This window comes from Aythya ferina (assembly GCF_964211825.1).
Source record: "Aythya ferina genome assembly, chromosome: 9".
NCBI lineage: Eukaryota > Metazoa > Chordata > Aves > Anseriformes > Anatidae > Aythya > Aythya ferina.
Window position 1 is genome coordinate 6019432 of NC_140305.1, and position 12677 is coordinate 6032108.

Consider the following 12677-nt stretch of genomic DNA (forward strand, 5'->3'; position numbering starts at 1 on the left):
ATGTATATGAATAGCCACACATTGCTAGTGAAAGACTATGAACAAACACACATACATATACATAGATATATAAACATACTATACATACATACATGAGTGAATATACATATTTATGTGCATACAGTATACAGACAAGATACTATACAGGTACAGTAAGTGCAATATACTGTATAAGGCTATACAAACATCGAAAGATTCTGGTGAAATGACGACAACCATGAGAACAAAGCTCGGATGGTTCATGGCTTAACGCAGATGGTGAGGAAAACCTTGCTGTTCTGTGTCGTGTTTTATGCATCAGGCACACACAGTTCAAACAGAAAACGTGGTACAATACATTCAGTTCATATACGGAAAAGGTAAGACAAGTGGGAGTGCATGGAGGTAACAGAAATGTGTATGAGCAGACAGATAAGTTTTTTTCTACCTAGAATACAGAACGTTTGGTTCATTTACAGAAAATGCCTATATATAAACCCATGCTTTCATGAATTCATGCCATTTTTATTTCTACTTTTTTTTTTTTTTCCTTTAAGAATATTATAAAATTCTTGCCCTGAGTTAAACATAAATACACACAGAAAAGGGAGAAAAAGAAAATTGCATGCTTCAGTTTTTTTTTTTTTATTTTATTCTTTTTTTTTTTTTCTTTTAACCAAGGCACAATGTCTTCAATAGTGGTTGCAACACCATTTGAAATAAACTTTTCAATTGTTATTGTTCTGGTACTGCATCCTTCTTAATGTGACTAAGCTAATTGTTTGCACATAAAAGTCTCAGAATAAGTTTTGAAGTGAATTTACAAGTTTTAGAAGAGAATAAGCAAATTTATGAGAAATGCCTTAAAGAGAGATTCCGTAAAGAGGAAGGAATGCTACTAAATGAAATCCTTATAGGCAACTTATGGATGCTTAGGCTGAAATTATTTCACATAATTACATTATATATTTTTTTACTACTGTAAATTGTTACTTATTTGTAGTAGAATCACAAACAATGCTGTAAGAGCTGTGAAAAATGAGATGAAGAACCTCCAATTAATTTTTAGTTTCTTGTTGTAGACAGGATAGGACAGTGATCTCACTAATTCAGTGTTTCATAAGCTGCAAGAGGTATTGCTTAGTAACATTTTTCCAATTAAACAGTAAGACTTTCAAGGCATACATCTCCCCATATGTCTCATGGACCTGCCTAAGTCTTTTATTGGGAATATTAGCTCGTTTCTGTTTCTGAATACATCACATTAAATTCTACACCCCATGCAGAACTCTGACTCTCAAAAAAAAAAAAAAATTAAAAAAAAAAAAAAGCCTGGGTGGAAAGACTGTGCTTTGGCTGCTGTGCCTATGTCTGAGCCTCTTTGTGGGGTACTGAATGCACGCAGACATACAAAAGTCCTACAAAGAGAAGGTGCAAGAGTAAACCAAAGTTGCTGCCCTGTCATTCAGGACAGGCAGCACCAGGAGCAGGGCACCCTGCTCTTCGCTGCCTCCTTCCATCTCAGCTCCTGACTACTTTCTTTCTTTTTTCTTGATAAAAGCATTGTGTGCCCACACTATGAGGTGCTGATCTGCTTTTGCTTTAAGCATGCTGAGAACCTACTTCCTTTCACTTGCAATACAGGACGTACAATGGGCTAGATCTGCCTGTCTTCTTGTCCTCCTACTGATGTAGTCTGTTTTGAACTCCCCACCAGCTTCCAGGGGCTATGGAGTGTAAGTCACTTTCCAGGGAACAGCTGCAGTGTCTTCTTCCACACATTTATTTCTCTGTTGAGCTAAGGTTATTTTTCAAGGTACTGAAAGACTGTCCCAACTCTATCAAAAACAGACACAACCTCCCCATCTCCTCTCCCCAACCCTCCCCCCCCCAAAAAAAAAAAAAAAAAAAAAAAAAAAGAAGTAGATAATATCTTGATAATATCTTCTTATGCCTATCCTTTCCATTTCTTTAAAAAGTAATCTCCCAGATCTGTGAAACAACTAGGTAAAGAGTTTGTTGTTTTTTTTTTTTTTTTTTTTTTTTTTAAAAAAAAAAAAAAAAAACATGGAGAGGGAAGTGAAAACCATCATAAACACTGTATTCCATTCTTTGTCAGAGTATTATTGTATTTGAAAAGTTTCAGCTACTTATGTGAGGGAACAAACCTCTTTCTGTACTCTACTGGCAAGCTTACAAGGCCCGTCCAAGAACAACAAGAGATCAGAGCACGAGAATGCAATATTCTTCCTCCCACTCTCTTCCACTGTATCTTAAATAACGGCAGCCAAGCTGGCACTCGAGGAGTGAGGAAAGGTAGGAAAACAAAATATAGGCCTGGTGCTCAGAGATTGCAAGGCCTGATCACTCTGCTCCCATGTCCAACGCCCTCTTTCTGCGGAAGTACATTTCTTAAAGACGGTCTATGTGCCTCAAACTGTGTGTCCTAAAAGGCCTTGACCATTGACACATCTGAAAAATGAGCAACAACGTCGTAGAGGTGCTGCTGCTGTGTGGTCACAGCCCAGAGTGCTCCTGTTCAATACTTTTTGTGCCCGGGAGCCAAGCAGAAGCCCCGCGCTGTCAGCGGCACAAAGTAAGCCACCACCACCGTGCCTGGGCCTAGGAGCCTACTGCGGCCACAGCATGTGCTCGGGCCTTGCCGCGTGTGCTTTCTCAGGCTCTTGAAACAGGGACCCAGCTTCTGAAACAGTGACCTGCTTCTGCTGCATGACCAGAGCAGCTGAATGCTGAAGAAAATATTCTGGGACAGCAGCAGCAGCAGCGGGGCTGTCTGCCAACAGAAGGAGGCTCTAACACGTCTGCTTCCCGTGCCAATCGGTCAGGCGTGCCTTGGAGGTGAGGGATGATGGATGTGGCAATTCCATCCACTTCAAGGTCTGCATTTTCTTTTCTTTCTTTCTTTTTAATAAGAGTTCTCTGTTTGCAGTTTGTATATTTAGAAACTATTTCGCACGGCTTTGGACCCGTTCATGGATTATGTAAGACCAGACTCAAGCTGAAACTCAACATAATGCACTGTGGAGCCTTCTCTACAGCATTAAAATTCCTGTTGTTGCTCTCATCCAAAATGTGACAGTGTTTTTAGCTGGACTAACAACAGCAGAATTTTGCCTTCATGTGTGCAGAGTATTTGTCTTTGCAGGAAAAAAAGATGCTGTAAAGTAATCCAATTGCTCCCTCTCGTGGGCATGGGGCCCTGCTGCACTTTGTAAAGGCACGAAAACATACCAAGAAATTCAGCCTCCAAGCCCTTTAGCAGCGCAAACTCCCCAGACGGGTGTATGGCACAGCACTTCTTTCTAGGTGGTGGCAATCCGTGCGATGCCTCGTCTCTGTCCTGTGAGCGTCTGGCCTGAACAAGGCCTGTGGCTCTGAATGACTCGGATTTTCACATACTCTCAGGCCAAACTCTGAGCAAATCCAAACATCATCTTAAGGTAAAAGTTGGCCCACATCCCATCAGTGAAGTGCCTGTGCCAGGAGGTTCTCTCAGTACTCTACCTTGGGTTCTTCCATGCCTGTCCATCCTCCCAGGTGGGACACAGAGGAGCTTCTCCCTCTCAGCCATTTGCAAAACCAGCATCACAAAATCAGTCTGTGTCTACCTTCTCTTGTTTTCTCCTACGCAGACACTAAAGACATCTCCATGGAAGAGGCAATCCACCTCCGTAAGTGGGACATTTGAGAAAGAGACATAATTTGTAAACTTTTTCTAATTACATTTACCTTATTATCTGGTGTTAGACATCCAAATGCATTTCAGTATGTTAGTGGCATATAAAAGTAATTAAAATCACTGTCAAAGATATATGGATTTTACACCATATAGTTTTGCACTTTCTAATTTCAGTGTAAACCAAAGCTTAAGCAGTCACATATGTACAAATCTATTCCCTTCTACAACTGCTTTCTTTCTCTTCTGTTATGCTGGACTTATAAAACCTTAAGGTAAGGACAGGATTTGTTCTACTAACATTGTCTATCTACACAGATACCTTATTTATGATATTTAGACAACCTTATTTATGGACCTTATTTATGATTCTTCAATGCCACAGATGATATTGTGGTAGATCCTATTGGCCAGCGTTAGGAACACTTTGGATCTAGTGACTATCCCAAGCCTTATTAAAAGTGATGGTTAAACAGAAGGAGTAATTAAGTCCCTTTAAGGAAACAGCATCACAGGCTACCATCCAAAGCAACAAATGGTGTATAGAAAGTGCAGACCAAAAACCCATGAGACTTTACAGAGCAAGAGGCTAAGGTACTGTTCCTGCACTGTGGACATACATTTTGAATGAAGAAAAACATCAAGTAGCAAAAAGGAACAACCACAGGAGCACTGAGACAGAGATCTCAGAGCCACTGCCCTGGCTGAAGGGGAACACAGACTTTACACATAGGAAGGAGAAGAAAACTATCATCACCATGCCATGAATTGTTCTATAATTGTTTCTACATATCATACATCCAAAATACAGAGTATACTTTCAAAAATGTTGAAAACAAAGGGTGAAAAAGAGACAGAGAGCCATACCAGAGCAGTAATTAGCACTGTAGCTAGGTACACCTTTTGAATAGGAATTTGGGACTGTGCCTCACCTGAGCTCTTTAACCAGCAACCCAGGGGGATCTTTATTTTCCCTCCAGCCCAGAGGGCAGGTATGATAGAAGTTGCTGCTTTCATTGCAACCCCCCTGCACTATTAGAACCATAAAAGCAGAATCATTAGGGTTTGATGTTGCTTTCAGATTATGATTCTTCAAGGACTGCATCCAGCCAGGATTTACAGTACCGAGCAATGACACTCATTTACACCATTAGCAGACACTAATTCTCTTACTAGCACACTTTTTTTTTTCCCCCTGTTACAATTTCACTAGTGTTCAGACAGGATGAAAGAGTACTCTAGTCTACAGAGTTCTCCATCTACCTGCAATTACTTTATTTCTTTCATATAATGGAAGTTTAAAAAAGACTGCTGTGATCAGATATGGAACAGCATGGATCTTCATTTATAGATGTTCATTTTTCAGCAGCGGAAGTCATTAAATGTGGCAGCCAGGAACCCAGCCCTGCTAAGAGGCCTAACGAGTGCAGGGTGTTTATCGCCTGCGTTGAACTCCTGTACACTATTGCTGGGGAAAACTACAACTTCAAACTGAGAATAATAGAAGAGCACAGATGCATTGTTTGGGCTCAGAGTAATATAGAGACCATATGCTTTCAGATGCACATTTGCCAACTAAAGCATGATAATGCCAATTCATTGAGGATGCTTTTTGTCTAGGTGCTTTCAAAAATAATTATAGCCATAATAGTAACAATTTAACCTTCTTGCATTCATTAATTACAGGGTGAACACAATGCTTACAAGGCATACAAAGACTATAATACACTTTGTATACACAACGAAGGCCAGAGACATTAAGAACTAGGTTTGTGATAGTTAGTTGACCCAGAACAGAATTACTCATGCACTTAGCCATGAGGCAAACACTTGGCTGCATTGCTGAGGCATGCTCAGTACCTGTCAGGATTCAACTCTACATTATTTCTCTCAAGTTTTGTGAATTTCTTTCGGTGAGCCTATACTGCACTTAAACTACAGGGCATTGTTCTAAGAATGCATGCGGAGAGCAGCTAAATAGATATCTAAGCTTTTTTTTGTGTGTGTCATCGTATTTCCCTCCCACCGTTCTTTTTCTTTACAGCGGAACAGTTCACACTGTGCTTGGGATTTTTCAGCTAGAGTATAAAATTAAATAGCAGTTGCCCTGAGGATAAGGTCTCACATCACTTTTAATGCGAGAAAATTTTTTTCATGATAAAACGTGGGTGTTTTAATTGCATTTTCCTTAGCACCTAAACATTCAGGCTTAAACAGAAGGCTATCTGTGCTGCTGTGCGGAGGAATTTGGGATTTCACTGGTGAGGACGGTGCAGGCCCTAAAGCCAGCGCTGTGCTGCAGGGCGCGGGGACTGCACCAGCCAGGGAGCTGCCACGGACAGGGGCAGTTTGCAGCCACAGCTGCAAACAATCATTTATATTTCATCATTTATCTCCCAGAGACCTGGGGAGAGGCTCTCAGCACACGCCGGGCTTTTCCCCGGGGCCTGCCCCGTGCCGCTGGGGGGCTCGGCGAGGGCCGTGGCGCTGCCGGGGGCCGCCAGGCGGCGCCGTCGCCTCACGGAGCGCCGCGAGCGGACTCATGGCGCCGGGCCGCGCCAAGTCGGGCCGAGCCGAGCCGAGCCGGGCCGGGCCGGGCTGAGCAGGGCCGCTGCAGGCGGCAGCCGGCGCCTGGTCGCCCAGGCTTTGCTCCGCCCAAGCGGTGACACGACAGAAAGCGCAGAGGCTGTGGGAATGGGCGGGTGGCACTTGGTGCTGATGGAAAGACTTCAAAAGCGTCCTTCAGCTGCGGGCTGGAGTTGGAAGTTCTGCTTTCTGCTTCCCTGCAGGCCTTAATATGTGCACAGTAGAAAACTACACTAGAAAAGTCCTGGTTTCTTGCTTTCAGGACTGTGCAAAGCTTGCTTTTCCATTTCCTTGAATCAGCTTTGGTAGTGGATTCAAACAGCAAAATTAAGTATCTGCAATTCTTGCCCATCAAAGACACCCACTCCAATAAAGCGTTGGCAGAGTCCCTTCCTTTGGTGCGAGGCCACCGGGACGTGGTCTGCTCGGTGGGGTGTGCGGGCCCCCTCCTGCAATCCCGCACCCGACAGGGCACGGGCTGAAAGCTCTGCCCAGCTGCTGCGGACACTGCCTCGGCCTGCTGCAGGCTGGGGCAGACACCACACGTTTTGAGCTGCATTTTGGGAGAAAAAAAAAAAAAAAAAAAGCCACACACGCACAAAAAAAAGTTAAGCGTTGATTCACTTTTCTAGTCTTTTCACTCTGTTCTTGCAATGGAAGTTGAAGCTCCTTCATAGCTGCCCACCTATCTTTATTCCCTCCTCTAAATTATTCCTTCTAATCTCAGCACGGCTTCTGGATTTTACTTTGATCACCACTGTTACGTTTAAACCTTCTTTCCTTGCTTAAATTGGAGATAGGTATCAGTGCCCTGTACCCCCCACCAGAAGACACCAGGCCTTGCAAGGCATGCTTGCCTTCCAGAGATTAGAACAGCACACCTCAAGGAGACAAAAGTAAAGGGACTAGAGTGCTGTCTTCCCACTGAAAAGCAAGTAACTATCTGGCAGCATGAGGAGAGGCTGCATATCTGCAGATAAGGTACATAGTTTTGTGGAAATGTCTGAAAGCAGGCTCTGCTTCACAGAAAAGCTGACATATTGAATTATAGCTATCAGGGGCTTTGTTATCAAAGGGTGTGTTTTCCCTGAGGTTGTGGATCATATAAACATGTGGATCTTTCCTTCAGGATGCGTCTATAAACATGTGCCGTTGTGCTGATATGCAGCTTAATACACATGGCTATGGCTGTCTACATCTTAATGAAAATAAAATTCATTTTGCAAAATTTGTTTGCCAATAAATAAATAAATAAAACAAGAGATAGCTATATCAGCTACTTTTCTTTAAAATAGAATTTAGCAGATTTGTATGTGTGTGTGTGCTTCAGAGAAGCCTAGCAGTGGCCTAGAGATGGCTTTATGTACATTAAAAATATGGATGCAAGATACTCAGCTATCCAGCAGGGGGACGTCCACAGTACAGGTTGCTTGAAACATTTTACTCTACAAATAAGCATGCTCAGTGCACATACATCCTTTATGTCACATGGATTTTTGATTCCTATGTAATCCTTTGTTACCCTGAGATGAAGACAGAGAATGACAGGAGGCAGGGAACCATCAAATCATTGCAGTGGTATCCATGACTCCAAATCCTTCTTACTTTTCACAAGTGAAAAATTTAGTTCACTAGAGGTGTGCCCTGCCATGCTTGAGGATTGGCCATTGCAGGGGGGCAAGAACACCTGAGCATGTCTGCTACAAAAGCTGCAGCAATATGGGAGATCATTTATTTACTGGGGCATCCTGGGACCATACTTGATTTCTACTTTAGGAACCTCGTGATCTGGTTAACTTCTGTTTTGTCTGCTTGGGTGGCTACAAAAGACTGGTACTTGTTTGCATTTCAATATAATGGTCAAATTCAGATGGACTTCCACTGTTTCTAGTTTTATCCACACATTACTTGGTATCTAAGGTGCAACTTTCTTTACTTTCTAGAATGTTTTTCCATTCCCGGTAAGCTCTCTGCTAACATTGGAGAACCTCTATAGCGGAACACATTCTGTGATATGTGGAACACCTCTCCACTACTTACATTCCTCTCTTTAGGATATATGTTTATATTAGGATATGTATTTAGCATATATAGCTATTTGCCACTTCTGTAACTCAAAAATATTCCATACATCTGCCATATTATATTTTCATGTTCACAGTTGAATTTTGACTTTTTTTTTTCTATTTCCTTAATTTCAACTTTTTTCTTATACAATTAATAACTTTAGTTACATGATATTTTTTTTTTTTATCGTTCACTCTAAATTTAGTTAATTCACGACTTAATCCAAGGTTGTGTCCTGCAACCATCTTTCAAAATGCCCTCACTACCTTCTACTAAAGTAGTACTTCTGTACTACTTTACCAGAAATACAGAACAGCATGCTCTCTGCCTCTGCGTGTCTGGACTGCTGGTCACCACTTCTAAGTGTTACTTTTAAGTGTTCTTCATCAGAGACCAGCCACATAATTAATCGTAAGCCCTTTCTTTTTATTTATAAGTGATCACTGTAATGCTTACCATTCATACGCCATAAATATGTTCCATAAATATTATCTGGTTAATCCTCACAACTCCTACACCATTCCAGAAGCAAGAAAATAAGGCATACAGGAGTTAAATGCCAACAGTTATAAAATTAGCCAGTATTTGTTTGAAATTCAAATTCAGGTTTCTTCAGTTCAGACCTTCTTTGAGTTACTAAGCATTCTTACCACTTGCATGAGTCATTCTGTATTAAAACTGATGAGCCTTGGAGAGCTCGGTTGTACATCTAAATTTTTCTCAAGTTAAATGCTTGAAAAATATTAGTTGGGGATCCATGAAGATTTGAGAAAAACAATCAAAACAGTATTCTGCCCTTTCCCAGCTGTACCCCTCTACCTTGAATCCCTGTGGGAATGTCAGCTGTGCCCATATCATCAACACAGAGGTGGATGACAAGAAGCATCCTCATAATCTTTTGGAAAGCGTAACTGCTGATTATGATGTAGTTAAGGAAACCATATTAATATAATCAATAGCCACAGCACACAAAAACAAATACAGTGTATGCCACAATCTGTCAGACTCAGAATGGGTTAACAACCCAGGCATTTCCAAACACATTTCACCCATCATAGACTATTTGCACATGAAGATAGAGTAGGTGTATAAAGAACGCAATTGAAGCAATGTTTGTGTCAGCCAGGGAGATAATGAGACTTCTGCCTTTCAGCTGGAATCAGGGTCAAATCCACACCTTTACAAATTTATGCATTCATAATAAATGGCAATTTAATAGATTGATAGTAAGAAATTGACAACTGGAGGGGAAGATGAGCAGAAATAAAGCTTTTACCAGTTTTTGTTTTTTTCTCACGAAGCCATGCCCATACATTATTCAATTAACAAGAATACCCTCTACAGTCACTTGAAAATTCCTCTTATCATCTTTGTTCCTTTCTTCTGTATAAAGTGAGGTGGATTTTTCCTCCACAGTTTCAGTGAACCCTGACTGCAGCTTCTAAGAGGCTCATTATCTCTTCTATCACATCGGCTTCTGCTTTCAAGGCTTATTGTTTAGTTCTTAATATAAATTGAGAGACTAAAATGCCTTCAAAACACCCAAGGTGCCTTTGCCACTGAGTATCCAGCAAATCATCATGTCTGACGTGAGACTTGTTTTATCAAAAAAGGTGTACTACATGAACACCAGGACACTCAAATCCTTTGGAAGTAGTATTACCTTAATTTCTTCCTTCAATAAGAATAAAAATAAAAATAAATACTTGATGCACTATTTAAATAGGCTGTCATTTTGAATCTCCATTATGTATTTGCTTTTATGTAAAATATGTTTTAGAAACATGCAAGGCATTGTGTCCAGCAGGACTCTAAAGTAATACATTAGCTTCAGTTTTGCAGTTAAATAATTTTAACCAGTATGGACTAGGCTACACAACTATAACCTTCCTAACAAGTACATGATGCTCTGGATTGAGTAAATTGACCTTATTCTTCTGGTCTCTGCTTTGGCCAAGAGCTTCTTGAAGCAACTCACCAAGCTACAATAAACTTAAATAGGGAATTACATGTGAAGTAGTGGTAAGGGAGTTTACCACTCAGATCTCATTGAAGTTCAATAGGATTATGGGAACTAATTCCCTGAAAACCAATTGAAAATTTACCATCTAAATAAGGGTGCTTGTGTGTGTGTGCATACCTGTATGTGTGTGCACATATATACATATGTGTTCATGCCTCTGTACACGTACACCCACACACATACACAGGCTTGTGCAGGCCCATACGTGTGCACACACGTGGTACAATACGGGAATGCTCTGAGCTTGACAGAAGGTATTCACGTTATGTTTAAGTGAAACCTTTCCTCTCAATTACTACTCTCAGCAGTTCGTTCTGTCAAACTAATAATACAGGTCTGTGCAGCAAAATGATACAATATCAAGTATTAGCATATAAAATAAAGGTAAGTATAGGTTTCCCATGTCTTTATTTCTTTTCCATTTTCTCTCTGTTGGAGAAATTTGCCAAACCCAAACACTTCTATTTCTTTCTTAAGGGTCTGTGTGGGATTATTGTCTCTGATGGGGGAAAAAAAGTATCTCAGTTTAAGATATGAGGAGAATTTTACCCCTTTAGTTTGTTGTTTTGTTGTTGTTTTGTTTTTTGTTTTTTGCTTTTTTTTGGTTCCTAACAATATACAACAGATATAACTACAGCAGACTATTTCATAGTCCTGTAAGCCTTACATGGCCTAAAGCTGAAGAGAGTCTAGCTGCCTTAACTAAACAAAACAACTTGCTGTAAGAGCAGTTTTCAGGACAGTGATAAATCACAGTGTAATACAATCATGCACTGAGCTCAAAACAAATGTAAGACTGGCACAAATATTATAGTACGACTGGGCAGAAGTCAAAGGTATGTACAAGTCATTGACAAACATTGGTGCAAGTGCTTTAGACGACATTTAAAAGAAATTTACACTTAAACACAGATTAAATTTATCAAAGTTTGATAAATTTTAAAGACAGTAAAAAAGTACAGAAAACGTGAAAAAATAAAAAATCCAGCGAATCCATACAGTACAATTTTACTACATTTATATTACAGAATGAAGACAGAAAAGGATACAAAGAATTAAGAGCAAAGAAAATTCTACTGGCTGCATCCAGTGGAATTTCGTTGCCAATGAGAGATGCGCACACACAAATGCACGCAGACGCACAGAAAATAAAGATAAGAAAACAAAAACTCATCTACTGTAACAAATGACAGACACAGAGGTGAGAAACATTTGGCATGTTGCAGCACATGGAGTCATTCACGATTGGCTAACGATGGTACCTGGCTCGGCTGAAGGTCACTGGCTTGCCTGAGCGGAGTAACGGATGGAGGAGGCACACCTGATGTGGACGCAGACCGACCTAATCTGCAACTTGCTTTAGGCTCTGGGAGAGAAGAGAAAAGAAAAGAAACCAGTGAATTGGAGGCCGGTTACCGCTGCATTAATTGAAACATGGTGGACCCAGGATTCACTTGAAATGGAGTCTCCAGGCTTAGTTCCAGTTCGTCTTGGGCATTTGGCCCAAAAGTTGGGTTAGAAGAAGGGGGGTTAGGATGGAACCCATCCAACATCCCGGCTTCTCTCCTTGCTCTCTATCATCTCAGAAGCTGAAGTAGAGAGTATAAAGCAGCAAACAGACAGGCAGCATATAAAAAACTTTCTCATTGCTCTCCTCCTAAGGAAGGACTGTACAAAAGCAGTGAAGATACTGTGGTACTTTGGATTTGGAATGACACCAAAATCTCTAGGAAATGTGTTAAGAGCAATAACTTGACAGACAAGAAAGCAGGAAGAAAGGAGAGAAATTGGAACTTCAACAGTTCCCCTGCACTGAGGTGATTACAGAGGCCTTGAATAGAAGGGAGTGTTCAATTCCAGAGAGGAACTGAGCAGAAAAAAACATAGGTTTTGCATTTTCCCTCTGTTGTCCATGGAGGCATTTCCCAGAAGGCTCCCCACTGATTCCAGTGCAGCCTACTACTGTTAACATCCTGCCATGAAGGTGACCGTGCAGCTCAGGAGTTCTGGAGGGTTTTTGTGTCTGCGCTATGCTGACACCAGTGTACTACCCCACAGTGTTCTGTGGGGTAGCCCCACGTCTGGTCTAGAAGAAACTGCTGTTTCCTGAGAAAAGGGTCTGCCTGTTTGTGCTTGAGAAAAACAGCTGTTCCTACACTTCGCGTTTATGGCTGAGGAAATATCTCCTTGCAACCTGTGACTTCTGGCTTAGATGAATGTGTTTGCTCTCTTCATGTTTTATAAGCCTTCCTCCTAACCCTGGACCTATCTTTTCTATATAGTGGGTAAACACTGACAACAAGGACACTCTCATTCAGCAGATAC

General features: G+C 41.1%; 1 protein-coding gene across 4 annotated transcripts in view; it reads right to left on the reverse strand.

Annotated features, from left to right (window-relative positions):
* The window catches only part of NYAP2 (neuronal tyrosine-phosphorylated phosphoinositide-3-kinase adaptor 2), a 141334-nt gene that overhangs the window by 14187 nt on the left and 114470 nt on the right, over window positions 1-12677 (reverse strand). For all 4 annotated transcript variants that reach the window (XM_084528834.1, XM_084528833.1, XM_084528835.1 and 1 more), the window contains exon 7: window positions 11615-11718. In XM_084528834.1, the coding sequence (XP_084384960.1) occupies window positions 11615-11718 (104 nt within the window). The remainder of the gene's footprint in view (window positions 1-11614; window positions 11719-12677) is intronic.